Here is a 15,947-nt window from a genome sequence, read left to right as displayed (position 1 = left end):
GTCACAAAGGCCACCCCGGCACCCCTTCTACAGCCCAAGGCACCAGGAGCGGCCTGGAGCAGCCCAGGCCTTGGGGGATTGCAGCCCCTTCTTCTGAGCCGCCCCTTCAAATGATCAGGAGTGGCTGGGGCCAAGTGAAGGTGCAAAAGGAGACCGTGTGTGTCTTCCTTTGAAAGACAGGGGCCTGCTAAGGGAGGCAGGAGGCTCCTTTGCAATGGAAAATGTAAACCCCCTCGCTCCCAATTATTATCCCTTTGAAAGGCACTCTCTGGCAAAGATAGGAGGACAGGAAGAACAGTTTGTGCTGCTTTTGCATGAATTGCTATTTGGTGAGCAGGGAAGAAGCCCCCCATGGAAATGATTTTACTGAGAGGAGCTGCTAAGCGAGAGCTGCCCCTGTGCCAAGCAAAATCCAAGAGCTGGCTAGCTGTGGGAACTGACTACCTATTAAAGCATTTAAAAAGCTGGATCCACCTCGGTGAGGTTGACATTTTGCAGACAGGCAAGCCCGGGAAATCTCTCTCTTGCTTCCACCTTTGAGGAGGTACCCGGCTGCCGGTCGGGCCGGGCCCCGCTGCACTGCGGCCCTTGCAGTCGTGCTGACAGTGGCCGCAACAATCCTTAAAGCTTCAGGGTCCCCTGACACCTGGGCAACCGAGGAGGAAATTAAAGGAGCGGGTTCGCTGGAGTCCCCAAAACCAACTGGAATAGGAAAATCAAGTAGGGATGAGGCCCATAAAGCCTGCGCAGCACAGGAGCAAAGTGCAGAGACCAGGCCTAGGGGCAGACACAACAATATCTAGGGGAGGTGTGAGGGCGCAGTCTGAGGGCATGGGTCCAGACACAGACTGGGGTTAGAAAGATGCAAAATACTGTGACAAATTGCAACCAATCAGGGGAGAGATACGGGAAGATTCTAGAAACATAACTTTTAGTGGGGTGACTTGATGAACACATGAATTGCCATCAAGCCTTTGGCAAGTGCTTCCCAAGGCTTGAACTCAAAGCCTGCTGCTTCAGGGCTGAAGTCTTTCTGGCCCTGTGTCCCAGAAGGGCTGAATCGCACAGGCTCGGCCTGGCGAGGCCGGGCTGGCCCCAGCAGTGACCGGGTGGGGACGGGAGGCTGCGGGACCCCGGCTGAGGCTGGGCCGGACCACGGCTGCTCACACCTTGCCGAGCCTAAGCCGTGCCCCGCTGCCAGCCCCCGCTGAGCTGGAGTCCGCTGGGCTCCGGGAGGAGCTCCGGGTGGGTCCAGGCCCCCTCGGCCACGGCCTGTGCAGCACACGGTAATTGAAAAAATTGGCCAGGAGACAAGACTCCTGTTTGATGCCTTTATTAGGATTCAGCTCTTGGGGTGGTGGGGCCCGAGGGGTTGTTTGCACCACGGCCATTCCCACACTGTCAGCTCCAAAGAGGAGACACAATTCAGCTTTGAAGCACACACTGCAGAGCTGGGGCTTCCATCCTCATGAGAGTAGCCAGGGACCTGTCGATCTGGTTTGCTGTCTAGGGCTGTCAGTCCTTTCCAGTCCTCTTAGGTCATGGTGATGCAGGAAGATGGTTTCTAAGCAGGTTTAGTTGATGCAGGGAGATGATCTTGCATCATAGCTTGCTCGAATACGTTTCCTTGTCCTTTTATTCCTCTGTTAGCTCATTGTTTTGGTGTCCTGCATGCCTTAGTTTGCATATTACTCGGTTACACAGCTTCCTGGGAGTTTCTTTGTTCTAGTGTGGCACAGAGACCATGGGAGTTGCCTCTTCTGTGGCATAACTTTCTAATGGGTTGCTTTTGTTAGTTGGATTTAGCCCCCATGGGAGCAGCTCTGTTACAAGGTAGCAGGGAAGTAAGGGGAAAGGGTACAGGAATGTCTCATAAGAACCTTTAAAACACTTCAGAAACTGGTAGGTAATTAACATTACTAATAACCATCAGAGTAAACAAGGGGTACAAGGTTTACAAATGGGATAAGAACATTAACTGTACCTAACTAAACACAGTATTTTATCCGGGGTGGATTTCTTGAGAGATTTTATTCATGACATGTGCCTGCAAGGATGCGGCACCTCTCTGAGCTGGGGGAGAGGCCAGGGCTGCACAGGGGGGATGTTGTTGGCAGCTCCATGAGGACGCTCTGGGACGCTGCCCTGGGGTGTCCAGCGCAGTGGGGATGGATCAGCCCCTGCTCTGCTGCTCCTTCCCGTCTCCCCCAGAGACCTTGCAGAGCCCCAGCCATGCTGTTTGCCCCCAGCCTGCCCACGGCCAGCCTGGGGCTGCTCACGGGGGTTTTCTGTGCTGAGCTTTGGCCTGGCCGTGTTCTTGAGAGAGCCTGGGCAGGGAGCCTGGAGCCCCCAGGCCCTGCCCTGAGGCGTCAGCGCTGCCCCAGCAGTGCCCATGGCCTGTCCCTGCTGCAGCCCCGGCACTGCCACCCCCAGGGCTGTGCCCGGCCCCGAGAGCACTCAGGCCCTGCAGCAACACCAGGGCCAGGAGGGCAGCGGGGCAGTGGCACGGGAGCAGCACTGGCAACACCAAGTGCTGCTGCTCCTGGGCACAGCTGCTGTGCCAGCACTGATCTGCCCCCAGCTCTGCACACAGACACTGCTGCTGCAGCTGCAGAGAAGGGAACAAAAGGGGCATCTCTGCAGAAAACTTTGCTGGGAGATCCTTTCGTTCATTGAAAGCCACCAAGAGCACAGCCCCTCATAGACACAGTCTGTGGCCTCAGGGAAGGTGGAGAGAAACAAAATGAGAAATGACACAAACAATGACATTTTATTGAAGAAAATTTTAAAACACAAAACTAAGTAAAAGAACCTCCTAAATGAAACAAACCACCAAGAAGTATCAAAGATAAGTTTTATTACAAGTTATTTGCAGGAATTGGCTAGCAGTTTAATGTTTCTGAAATGATCCAGTCATCAGTGTCCACACAGCAGCCCTGAGCTCCTGGTTCCTCAGGCTGTAGATGAGGGGGTTCAGGGCTGGAGGCACCACTGAGTACAGAACTGACACTGCCAGATCCAGGGATGGGGAGGAGATGGAGGGAGGCTTCAGGTAGGCAAATGCTGCAGTGCTGATGAACAGAGAGGCCACAGCCAGGTGAGGGAGGCAGGTGGAAATGGCTTTGTGCCGTCCCTGCTCAGAGGGGATCCTCAGCACAGCCCTAAAGATCTGCACATAGGAGAAAACAATGAACACAAAACATCCAAGTGCTAAACAGACACTGACTGCAATGAGCCCAAGTTCCCTGAGGTTTGCGTGTGAACAGGAGAGCTTGAGGATGTGTGGGATTTCACAGAAGAACTGGCCCAGGGCATTGCCCTGGCACAGGGGCAGGGAAAATGTACTGGCTGTGTGCAGCAATGAATAGAGAAAGCCACTGGCCCAGGCAGCTGCTGCCATGTGGGCACAAGCTCTGCTGCCCAGGAGGGTCCCGTAGTGCAGGGGTTTGCAGATGGACACGTAGCGGTCGTAGCACATGATGGTCAGCAGGGCAAGCTCTGATCCAAGGAAGAAGATAATCAGAAAAACCTGTGCAACACATCCTGTGTAGGAGATGTGTCTGGTGTCCCAGAGGGAATTGTGCATGGCTTTGGGCACAGTGGTGCAGATGGAGCCCAGGTCAGTGAGGGCCAGGTTGAGCAGGAAGAAGAACATGGGGCTGTGCAGGTGGTGGCTGCAGGCTACGGCGCTGATGATGAGGCCGTTGCCCAGGAGGGCAGCCAGGGAGATGCCCAGGAAGAGGCAGAAGTGCAGGAGCTGCAGCTGCCGCGTGTCTGCCAATGCCAGCAGGAGGAAGTGGCTGATGGAGCTGCTGTTGGACATTTGCTGTGGCTGCACATGGGGACCTGTTCATGAAGAAAAAGAGCAGTGACAAATTAGGAGAGGCTGGGACTCACCAACCCTTGTTCCTGCTCTGGGAAAACTTCACCCAGGTCCCTGACTGAGCTCCAGCTGTGCTGTCTGAGTGTGCCAGGAGCAGCCAGGCCCGTGCCTGGGGGCTCTCCAGGAGCCATCCCTGCCCTGCTGCCCTGGGTTTGTGGCCATGCAGGAAAGGGACAAGGCTGGATATTCAGGATTTGTCAGGGGAATCACTTCTAATGCAGAAGGGCTTGTTGCCATCTGCACCACACTTCTAATGTATGGCAGGATTTGGTTTTAGGAATTATTTTCCTACGCACACATCATTCCTGGTTCTCTGAGGTCAGAAATCCCCAGCATTTCTGCTGCACTCAGAGTTTGCCACCGAGAGATGTGAGAGGCAAAGGATTCCCTGTGTCTTAGGGAAGGTGAGGGGCTGGATGGGCTTGTTCCCAAGTGCCCTGGGTTTGCACCTTTGGCTGGAATCAGAGCACAATCACACTCCTGTGTCACCCTGGCATAAACCAGGCCCTGCCCAGAGCAGAGGGATCCCTGAATGTCTCACCCTCTCTAAAGGTCTCTGGGCAAGGTCTCAGCACCCCCCTCTGCCAAGGACACTCACGGCTCCCTTGGCAGAGCCAACAGCATTTCCTCAGCTGTGGCATCTCTGCCCTTCCCCGTGGGACATTCAGGGAACTCTGAGAGGCTCTGGCACAGATTTGCAGCCAGGAGGGCAGCTCAGAGCTTGGAAGGACACAGCAAGGAGATCCCCAGGTGTGCCCATGATGGGATCTCAGGGAGGGGCTCAGCTCATTCCCCTTTGCCATGGACTGCTTTGCCCACAGCCCCACAGGTCACAGGGAAGCTGGGACACCCCATTCCCATGGACACACCTGCCTGGCAGCAATCCCAAGGGCAGGGCCTGACTCAGCTGCTGCAGATGCCAGAGCCTCCCTGAGAGCCCCAGATACCAATGACAATATCAGAGCAGTGCATTTAGGCTGTTTAGGAGCCTCCCAGCAGAGAGACTGAGCACCCAAACTTACAATTCTGGCATCTCTGTAAATGTTCCAACATTACTTTGCTGATCCTGGTGTGTCCCTTTCAACTCAGAATGTTCTGTGATTCTGGGATTACAATTCCTCTTCTGCTTCTCTCATCCCCCTGTTGTCTATAATTAAAAGAGAGAGGAAAAAAAAAGCCTTTTGCAACAGTTTTAGAACAGTAAAGTAAAAACCAGACCTTTATTGGAAACTTCCGGGTGTCCCAGTGGAGATGTGAGACACCCGGCCCCTTATTTCAACAATTTATTAAGGTTGATTAATTAGGATATTTAACAGAAACATTCAATAGGAGATTCAGCTGCCCCAGTTACACACCCCTGAGTCAACCCATTGGAGTCGGTCCAAGGGTTTCTTTGCCCCACTTCTTGTTATGACTGCTCACATTCTGGTTAGAAAAAAAAATGCTCTTCTTGTAGCTCCTCTCCCTGATGATAAGACAACACAGTATTTCATAAATGTATTTAGAAGGTCAGTTTATTGTTCTAAAATCTAAGAGAAAGGTTAGGAAACATATTAGAGTTAATTAAGGATAATAGTTGTCCTTAATTATAATATAAATGTAATATAATAGTATAGTATAGTATAGTGTAGTATAGTATAGTATAGTATACTATACTATACTATACTATAGAATAATAGTTTAATAGAGTTAATTAAGAATTAAAATTTTATAATTACATAATAGTAGTTTACAAATCTAAAAATATAGTACAAAAAGCAAAAATCTTTTTGCTATCATCTCAACTTTCCCACCCTGCTTAAAGAGAGAAATTGAACAAAGTCTCAGGAAAGCTCCTGATCTTTACAGCAATCCCAGGCTCACCTTCTTTTGGGAAGTGTCCTCTGGAGCTGTGCCCAGGCAGGTCTGGAGCTGGGAGCAGCCCTGCCCCACACAGCCCCTCTCAGCAGCAGCCCCTGCCCTGCTCAGGGTGGCTCCTTCCCCCCACAGCTTCTCCCCAGCGCTGGGAGCAGCTCCCCGGGCCGGCTGAGAGCTGTCCCTGGCAGGCAGCAGAGTCCCTGCCCCAGCACAGCGCCCTGGGCTGCAGGACCCTGCTCTACAGGACAGCCCTGGGCACCCCTGGCTGCTCTGCACAAGGGACAGGCAGAGAATGTACTCACAGAGTCTGTAGGCACTGGCATGTTCCAGCTTGAGGAGATGCCTCCAGGAGCTGCAGCTGCATTGTCCTGCAGCCAGAGGCTTCCTGTGTCAAGGGCTGGCAGGGATTCTGCCCCAGGCACTTCTCAGCCCCTTCCCAGCCCTGACTGATTGAAGCTCTCTGTGCCTCTGGGCTGTGCCCAGGGTGTCTGCAGGCAGTGCCCCAGCCCTGCTGGGCTGGCAGAAGAGCTGCTCAGCAAGAGAAATGTGCTTTTGAAGCTCTTCTTGGTTTCCAGGAGCTGCCTCTGTGCCAGGAGCCCGGCCCAGCTCAGCAGCACAGACACAGCAGCAGGACTTTAATGAGCCTCTTGGGGCTTTGTGCTGAGGCCCTGAACATCAGTCCCTGACAGGGAGGGGAAAAAAGCTCTCAAGAACTCCAAGTTAGAATCCAACTCCAAAGTTTCTTTCACTTTTAATGGGTCCCACTGAGGGATGTGACAGAGAAAGTGTCCCCAGGCCCCAGGCAGAGCAGAGAACTGGAGGCACTGATGACAGCTGGGGACAAAGAGAAGCCAAGGCTTGGTGCCCTGGGCCACAGCAGCCAATGCTGTGCCAGCAAGGGCTGTGAGGAGACACCTTGTCCTGAGGCCCTGGGGCCTCCTGGCACAGCCCCAGCAAGGCTGGCCACTGTCACCCCCTTGGCCTGCCCTCAGCATCCCCCCTAGCCCACATGCCAGTGGCCTCAGGGATCTGCTGGAAGGAGTCCCTGGGGAGCCTTGCTCAGCAATGGCCCTGGGGGCTCCTTCATGCTCCCAGGGACTGCAGCTTTTTCAAAGGACTTTGGCTTTTGCTTTGGAGTCTCTGAGAGCTTTGTGCAATCCTGGCCTCCAATTATCTGCTGTAATTAGTCCCTTGAGAGCCTTTGTCAGTAACAACACTCAGTGGGGCTCATTAATGCTTCAAGGTACTTCAGGTTCTTAAGGCACTTTCCTTTTTCCTTCCCACCCTGAGTCTCTGAGAAGTTTGTGCAATCCTGGCCCCAATTATCTGCTTTAATGAGTCCCTTGGGAGCTTTGCATTGACACTCAGTGGGGCTCATCAATACTTTGAGATACTCAGGGCTTTTTCAGCTACTTTGGATTTTCCTTCCCACACTGAGTCTCTGCGAGGTTTTTGTGCAATCCTGGCCTCCAGTTCTCTTCTCCAAGGAGTCCATGAGGAGCCTGTGTTGGGGACGGACCTCAGTGGCACCCATTAATGCCTGGAGACACTTTGGGTTTTTCCTCTGACTTGGACTCCTGGAAAGGTTTGTGCAATCTCCTCTCAGGCCCTGAGGTTCAAGGGCTCAGCTCCAAATGCACCACGGGGCTCATTAGGATCAAGCAAATCCTAACAAACCATGGCTGTGCCTTGATTTCCGTCTGGTCTGGTGCAGTTCTTAGGAAAGTTTCCTACAATGGTTATGGAGAAACAGTTCAAAGAGCTTCTAGGAAATAGGTATTCCTATTTTAAAGGGTGTCTTTTATTCCTGTTCTCTTTAGATCAGAGGTGATTGCAGCATTCAGTGATGGATATGGATCCAGGGTCTCTCCTAAGGAGGTGTGGCCAGGTCAGAGAAGCTGTGCCTTGAGGTCTGACACAGTGGGGACAACCTTGCTCCACATTCCCCAGCCCCATCCTGTCTCTCCTCACTCCCCTGGGACCTGCTTTGCTCACAGAACTGGCTGCACTCAGGCAAAGAGGGGTTTTCCTTCTTTGATTTTAGCAATCTAAAACTGCTGAGTTTCCCCATGGAAAACAGACACCCTCCTCAAGTGTGTGCCAAGGCCAAGGTGCCACCAAGGAGGTTCCCCTTCCCCAAGGCAGAGCCACACAAGGAATGTTTCAGACACACAGGGAGTTCTACAATAAACACAACCCCAGAGTTGGCTGAAGGCAGAATTAGAGCAGCTGCTGAAGGACAGACAAGCTTTGAACTCCTTGCAGCTGAAAGCACCAAGTGGGTTGTTGGGAGGTGTGTGAGTGAGGCAAGAGTGAGGGAAGGGAAATGCAGAGAGCCCTGGAAGTGTTTCTGTGCAGACAGGCTGCTGCAAGGGCAGCGTTGGACTTCTCTGGGGGGAACTGTGAGGGAGGTTGGGGCAGAGTGACCTCCCCAGTGACCTCGAGATGTCACACAGCCACCTGGGATGTCACAGCCCACTCAGTGGTGTCACACAACCTGCCCTGGGATGTCACACCACCATTCTGTGAAGTCACAGCTCTTCCCATATGCCACAAAACCACCTTGTGATGTCACATAGCCTCCTGTGATATCACACAGCCACATTTGATGTCATTGTTCACTCTGTGATGTCACAGTCAGCACTGTGATGCCATACAACCTGTCCTGAGATGTCACATGGCTCTTCTGTGATGTCACTGCCCACTCCTGGATTTCATATCACCACCATGTGGTGTCACAGTCTGCTCTGTGATGTCACAACCCTCTCTGTGATATTCTCTATCTAACCTCTGATGTCATAGTCCTCTCTGTGATGTCACAACCCACTAAGTGATATCACCCAGACCACGCTGTGATGTCATGCAGCCACACTACAATGTCACAACCTGCACTGTGATGTCACAGATCTCCTCTATGATACCGTAGCTGCTCAGTGACCTCACACAACAAACTCTGGGATGTCACAGCCCCATCTGTGACCACACACAACCCACTCGGAGCTGTCACACAGCCCCTTTCTGACATCACAGCTGCTCTGGGGCTCCAGGACACAGCCACAGAGGTGCTGCTGTGACACAGCCCCCTCTGGCACATCCCACAGCCCCTGCCAGTGCTGAGCCCCTGGCAGCTCTGTCTGGGCCTGCTCTCTGTGTCCCTGAGCTGCCCTGGCAGGGCCCCAGCCCTGCTGGGCTGTGCTCAGGAGCTGCTCCTGGCCAGAGCTGTCTCTCTGCAGCGCTGCCCTTGCCAGGAGCTGCCTCTGTGCCAGGAGCCCGGCCCAGCTCAGCAGCACAGACACAGCACCAGCACTTTCATCACCCTCTCGGGCCTTTGGGGCTCTTGGCATCACTCTCAGTCCCTCAGAGTGTGCTCCAGAAACTCCTCAAGAGCTCCAAGTCAGATGGAAACACTGAAGTTTCTTGTAGTTGAAATGAGAGACACGAGTGAGAAAGCGTCCCCAGGTTCCAGGCAGAGCAGAAGACTGGAGGCCCTGATGGCAGCTGGGGACAAGCAAGGGAAAGGTGTCTGTGGTGCTGAGCAAAGCTGGATGTGTTTCAGGAATGGCAAGGGCCAAGGGCTGAGCCCCAGCCCCTGGCAAGGCAGATGCTGTCCCTCCCTCATTGCTCAGGGCTCTTCCCGGGCCACTGGCATGTGGGGATGTGCAATGCCAAGGGCAGCACCATGGGGCGGCCCCTGCCAGGCTGCTGAGCAGGGACAAGGAGGCAATGAGGCCCCAGGGCTGCCAGGGTCACTTGTCCCCTGCTGGCCTCAGGCCCAGGGCCAGCAGCCATGGCCAAAGGGCTGCACAAGTTGCCTCTGGCAGGACCTTGCAGCTGCACAGCCCAGGGCCCTCAGCCTCTACCTGCTGCTTATGTGATGAGGCCTCCAAATCTCATCCTGGGAGATTTTTGGGTCCTCTCCAAGGTCTGTGAAGATGGAAACACTGGTCAAAGTTATTTCCTCCCAGATCTTGCAATGACACAACAAGGATCAATATCTTTAAAGTGATCTAGAGTGGATTTGGATTTGTAAGAAGGAGGAAATATTTTACAATGAGAGTGGCACAAAACTGCAGCTGCTTTTCCAGAGAAATGGATGCCCCATCCCAGAAATGCTCCCAGAGCAGGAGCTCTGTGCAACCTGACACAGTGAAAGCCCCTCCCCAAGGATGGAATTGCTGTTGTGTGGGTTCTCTGATGTGCTGGGTGCCCTCACAGTGCACCTGGCCAGAATGTCTGCTGAGGGCCAGCCAGGCTGCTGCAGTGGCACTGACCTCACAGCCATCACCACTGCAGCCATGTCCCCTGGGCCTGGCTCTCCCCTTTCCTCTGCCCCTGCCTTGTCTCTGCTGGCATGAAGAGTTGTTTCATTATTATCTTGTCCCCAAGGTGCTGGGGCCAATTGCTTCCCAGTCAGGCTCCTGGAGCAGCAGTGGCTTTTCAGAGCCCAGCCAGAAATGAGCCCTGAAGCAGCAGCTCTGCAGTGCTGGCCACCAGGCTGGGGTGCCAAGGGAGCCTTCTGGCCATGGCCTGGGAGCAGCTGCTGCTGCCAAGGTGCCTTTGGTGCCTCAGGCTGTCCCTGGCACAGCTCCCAGCACGGCACTCTGCACTTATGCCCGAGCCCTTCCCTGGCTTGGGGCTGGCCTGGGGCTTTTCCTGCAGTGGGATCTGCCCTGGCCATGGCACAGGAAAGGCAGTTCCTGCTGGAGCAGGAGGCTGTGCCTGGAATGGGCTCAAACAACTCCAGCAAAGCCCTGTTCACCTCAAAATTGCTTCCTAGGGCGCTATAGTCTAATAATTGTTATAGCTCCTCTACTCCGGAGTAAATAACTCTTTCTTTATTTACTCTGTGATCGAAATAAATCCTTCTCACTAACCATGATCAGAATCAATTGTAGCTGTATTTATATCAATATCTCTGGTATAACATTGTTAATCGTGTGGGACAAATTGCATTATGTTTCACTTCCACCTGTCTAATATTCACACATAAACCTTTAACATAGTCTGGGGCCGGGATTGGATCCTGCCACTCCCAGTCTCCTCTCTTAGAAGGAATTTAAAAGTGTAGGTGACCTGGAGGGGTTTGATCATATCTGGTGGCTGCTGGGTGTCATTTCTCCACCTCATGACTCAGCAGGAGTTTCTCCAATAAAGAAATAAACCTTTTGCCAGAAGCTCCCACTCTGCCCATGACAGGAAGCCCTGGGAGTGTCTTTGACATCCCGGCTCTTTGGCAGCCTGGGGACTCCTGGGATGTCACCGTGGAGCCCCCGGGAGTGCCTGTGACAGAGCGGTGCCTTTGCAGCCCGGGGTCCCCTGGGATGTCACCATGGAATTGCTGTGACTGCGTCTGACCACACGGCTCTTCAGCATCCCCAGAAATCCCTGGGAGGTCTCTGTGGAGCCCCTGTCTCTGCCTGTGATATTCCAGCTCCTGAACGGAATGTCCCCATGGAGCCCTCCTGAGGGCCTGTAACAAATCTGATCCTTGGTAGGCAACCATCACCGGCCCCATGTAGCGATGGTCTGATTCCATGGCAACTATCACCAGGACCTGTTGCCATTGTCTGTTTCCATGGCAACCATCACAGCTCCTGTTGCTATGGTCAGTCCCTTGGCAGCTCCATGGAGACCCCATGCCAGGGGTGGTTGCCATGGACACCAGCTCAGGCCTGGAGCCAGAGCCCATTGCCATGGCAACCATTTGCAGTCCCATTCCCAGGCTCATGGGATCCCAGAGCCACAGAATTGGCTGAGTTGGGAGGGAGCCATGGGGATCCTCCAGTCCAACTGCTGGCCCTGCACAGGACACCCCAACAATCCCAGCCTGGGCCTGGCAGCGCTGGCCAAACGCTGCTGGAGCTCAGCCAGCCCTGGAGCTGGGAGCCTTCCCTGGGGAGCCTGTTCAGTGCCCCAGCAGCCTCGCGGGAAAAACCTTTTCCTCACATCCAGCCTAAACCTGCCCGCCTCAGCTCCAGCCGCTCCCTCCACTCCTGTCCCTGGGCACCAGAGGGAAGAGGTTCCCGCAGCCCCCAGCCAGGGACCCGCTCCCAAGGCTGCTGCCATGGCAACCAGGCCTGGCACCAGCTGGGATGCTCGGTTTCCATGGGCTGGGCTTCAGGAATGGCATTCCCCAATTTCCTGCTTCAGCTAAAATTGTGCTGCCGCTCGCTTCCCTCCCACCTCCCATGGAAAGCACAAAAGGCAAAGATCCCAGGCTGGGATAAGAACAATTTATTTGGAACAGCAACAAGATAAGGAACAAATGGGAACAGAAACAATGTGGATAACAGAAGGGATAAGACAAACTATTCATAGGGAAAACTAAAATGCGACTGACTGGCTCTTCCTGGCCACGTATTTCCTCCTGCCAAGAAAGGACACTCTTCTCCTCTGGTGAGGGAAGAGGGAGTCCTTTTCCCGCCCCTGGCAATGACCTGAGATGGGATTGAATATGACAGGGCCATGGCCAGACTCTCATGTTCTTTGATCTCTCATCATGTCATTGCCATGGGCAGGAAGAGGGACAGGTGTATTCCCAGCATGGATCCCAGGGAACACGGATCACCGGGTCTATTCCCAATGTGGATTCTCCAAGGGGGGATGAAGCTGGAGCTGTGGAGAAAGCTCTTCCTGCACTTCGGGCACTCGCAGGGCTTCCCTTACTGGTGCCTCCGTTGGTGTCTGGTCAAGTGAGAGCTCTGGGTGAAGCTCTTCCCACACTGGGTACACTCGTAGGGCCTCTCCCCAGTGTGGATGCGCCGGTGGGTGATGAGTTGGGAGCTGCAGCTGAAGCCCTTCCCACATTCCCCACACTCATAGGCCCATTCCCCAGTGTGGATCATCTGGTGGCGGATCAGGGTTTTCCTCTGTCTGAAGCTCTTCCCACACTCCAAGCACTTGTAGGGCTTCTCCCCATCCTGAAGCTGCTCATGGACCACCAGCTCAGAGCCCCGGCTGGATCTCTGGCCGCCTTCCCGGCACGGGGTGGGTCTTTCCTCCTCAGAGCACCCTGGGATGGGTTTGGAGCCCCTCCTCCTGTGGGATCTCTGGGGCTTTTCCTCCCCGTTGGATTCCTCCACTGTGGGGCTGCTCAGAATGGCCTTGTCCACGAGGTTGTGCCGCAGGGATTTGTACTCCCTGGTCTCCATTCTTAGCTTCTTGTCTGGGGGAGGAAGGACAAGGAGAGGATGGGATTTGCCTCCGTGCCAGAGGGAAGGGGAAGGAGATCCCCCCAGTGCGTCCCCGGCAGGACGGCGTCGGCAGCGGGGTTGTCCTGCAGCCGGGGGCCAGGCTGGGCTGGGAGATGGAGCAGGAGAGAGGGGGAAAGGGGCACTGACTTCCTCCTCACTTGCCTGGGTGTCCTGGGGCATCTTCCTCTTACTTGCAGCCTTCTCATCCATCCAGCCAAGGTTTGGGATGGGGAAATCCTGGTTCGGGAGAGAACAAGGAATGAGCATCCTGAGTTTGAAGGTCCCTCTATTTAAGTCCCTCTCTAGAAGTCACCAGGGCATCTGGGGTGTCTTGGTTTGAAAGGAAAGGTGTTTGCTAAGGAAAGCAGAAACCCCCATTGAAATTGATAAAAATGTAAGCAACAGCCCTCTCCAAATTATTATAATCTTGATATCAAAGTGATCTCAGATAAGCAATGAAGCAATAATCCCATAGAATTGTGTACATTACCTCTGAAGTTCCCGTGCTGTAGATGGGTCTGGTCTGTCCTCTGGGAATCCAGTGGAGAAAGACAGCCTGTGGTGTTCTGATTCCCAGATTATATTCATGCAGGAATGCTTTGCTCCTCCCCCTGGCTGGAGCATCTCACAATGGGATGATGTCATTTTATCAGTCCTGCAGTGAGACTCAATGGCCCATTAACAGAAGATATCCCCCTGGAGGAAGGATGGGTGGTGGAAGAGATAAAGAACACTGCCCCACCTGGTTTTAACTGCTGGCCCATTAACAGATGACATCCCCCCCAGTTATGAGGGATGGCTGATGAAAGAGATAAAGAAAACTGCTCCTCTAGTTTTTAACAGATGGTGAGAGAATACATGCTTTTGGTTGAATCTTGCATTGCAACCCAGGACATGGGGTACATAAAAATTTTACACCACCAAAATCTGGCCCTGAAAATGCCTCCCAGGAGTTCTAGTTCCATCTCTGTTCTCTCCCTTTTGGTGTTCAGGCTTTCACCCCTGTCCCAGCTGCTGGGGGTCACACTTGTACTGTGGGTCCCCTGTCCACTCGGTCCCTGACCTCTTCTTGCTGCTGTGAGTGCCAGGAATTTGAAAACTTCCTCCCATTTCCATCTCCCCACTTAGGGATGCAGGGGGTTTTTGGGGTCCCAGGGTCCCTGCTCCCCTTATTCCCTTCTTGGGGGGGCAGGGGGTCCAATGAATCCCCCCTGCCCCTCTCTATGCAATTGAGGGTCCCACGAATCATGGCGCTCCTCCTCTCTGGGCTCCCCACTTTGGGGTCCTGGGGGACACAGGGCTCTGCTCCTCCAGGCTGCCGCTGCCAGCAGCTGCCACTGGGAACCCCAAATGTCCCCCTAAAGGACATTTTCTTCTCAGCCTTGGTGTTCTTCATTCTCCAACAATCACCCCCAAAAACCCAACCCAGGAAGCCCCCAGGATATCTGGGCCGAGCTCCCCCTCCCTGGTAACCTGTGGGATAGGGGGGGTGTTGATCCCATGGATGGGGGGGGCTGTGAATTCAGGGAGTGAATCCCAGTTCGACTGGGATATGCTGGACCTGAGATCATACTGGGATAACAAGCACCTAACTGGGATTACAAGGACTGTCTGGGAATGTCTATGGACATGCTGAGGGCAGCTGGGATATACTGGGAGTGTCTGTGATCATACTGGGGATGACTGAAAACACACTGGGAACAATGGGAACCATGCTGGGGACAACTGGGAGCAACTGGGAGTGACTGGGTCTGCACTGGGGGCAACTCCAGCTGGGCATGACTGGGACCATGCAGGGAGCAGCTGGGATCATCTGGGGAGCAACTGGAACTATACTGGGGCCAACTGGGTGCAACTGGAATCACACTGGGAGGAACAGGGAGCAACTGGAACCATCCTGAGGGAAACTGGCATCCTACTGGGATCACAGTGGGAGCAGTTGGGCCATGCTGGGCAAGACTGGGACCATACTGGCAGCAACTGGGACTGCACTCAGGGTGACTGGGAGTGGCTGGGAGCAACTGGGATCAGCCTGGAAGCACCTGAGGAGTGACTAGGAGCAACTTGGATATACTGGGAGAGACTGAAACCACAGTGCAGGTAAATGGGAACAACTGGAACCATGCTGGATAATCCTGGGAGCAGCTGTGCCCATGCTGGGTCATACTGGGATCCTACTGGAACTAGCTGGGATCATACTGGGAGTGACTGAAAAGGGGCTGGCTGGGACTGGAACCATTGTGGAGGTGACTGGGAACAACTGGGCCCATCTTGGGAATGACAGGGAGTCGCTCTGGCCATGACTGGAATCATACTGGGAGGGCCTGGGTGTGACTGGAACCATACTAGGGGTGGCTGGGTGCAACAGCTCATACTGGGGGTGGCTGAGATTGTAGTGGGAGTGACTGGGATCATTCTGGAAGTGCTTTTCTGTAGATCTTCTGTCTTTCTGGTCTCTTTTTATTCTCCTTCCTATCCTACGTACCTGGAATATTTTTGGATATCTTAATGTTACCCAAAATCTTAAGGGTTAACACTTTTTAGGTTAAATGAGCTAAGTTTGCAAAGTTAAGGCTATGGTAAGAGTTCTTTGTGCAGTTGGATGTTGTATTAAACCCTTTGCCATAGTTCCTTGATTGTCTGTATTTCGTCAGTTAAATTTTGTGTCATTTTGACCTCTTAGCTCAGTTGGTCAGAGCATGGTGCCAGTATCACCGAGGTTGTGGGTTCAATCCTTGTGTGGGCCATTATCTTAAGAGCTGGACTTGATGGTCCTTGTGGGTCCCTTCCTACCAAGAATATTCTTTGCATCTGTCCATGCTGAGAAGATCTGGTTGTTGTTTCTCCTGTGCACCAAATTCAAGCACAGGAACCTTTGGTTACCACCAGCATTGAAGTGTTCTGGGGTGTTACAGCCCTGCAGGCTCACAGTGGCCTCTTGTTTCCATAAGGACCCACAGTGTCCCACTGGTCCCTTGGTTCCATGGGCCCAAGAGTGCCACAACGATCCCCTT

The 15,947-nt window shown here is 53.6% G+C and overlaps 2 protein-coding genes across 2 annotated transcripts in view; one reads left to right on the top strand and one right to left on the bottom strand.

The window, feature by feature from the left end:
* The window catches only part of LOC147645216 (uncharacterized), a 220,440-nt gene that overhangs the window by 157,016 nt on the left and 47,477 nt on the right, over positions 1–15,947 (top strand). The gene's annotated exons all lie outside the window — the stretch shown is intronic.
* LOC147645218 (olfactory receptor 14J1-like) lies at positions 2,891–3,823 on the bottom strand. Its single transcript, XM_086874864.1, has one exon. The coding sequence runs from the start codon at positions 3,821–3,823 to the stop codon at positions 2,891–2,893; it is 933 nt and encodes a 310-aa protein (XP_086730990.1).

Source organism: Cyanistes caeruleus, unplaced genomic scaffold, assembly GCF_971803275.1.
Source record: "Cyanistes caeruleus unplaced genomic scaffold, bCyaCae1.hap1.1 HAP1_SUPER_30, whole genome shotgun sequence".
Taxonomy (NCBI): domain Eukaryota; kingdom Metazoa; phylum Chordata; class Aves; order Passeriformes; family Paridae; genus Cyanistes; species Cyanistes caeruleus.
The sequence above is the reverse complement of the archived record's forward strand: the minus strand, read 5'-3'. Positions and strand labels throughout refer to the sequence as shown.

Coding starts and splice junctions, on each gene's coding strand:
- LOC147645218 (XM_086874864.1), bottom strand. CDS start 3,823: ATGTCCAACAGCAGCTCCATCAGCCACTTCCTCCTGCTGGCATTGGCA.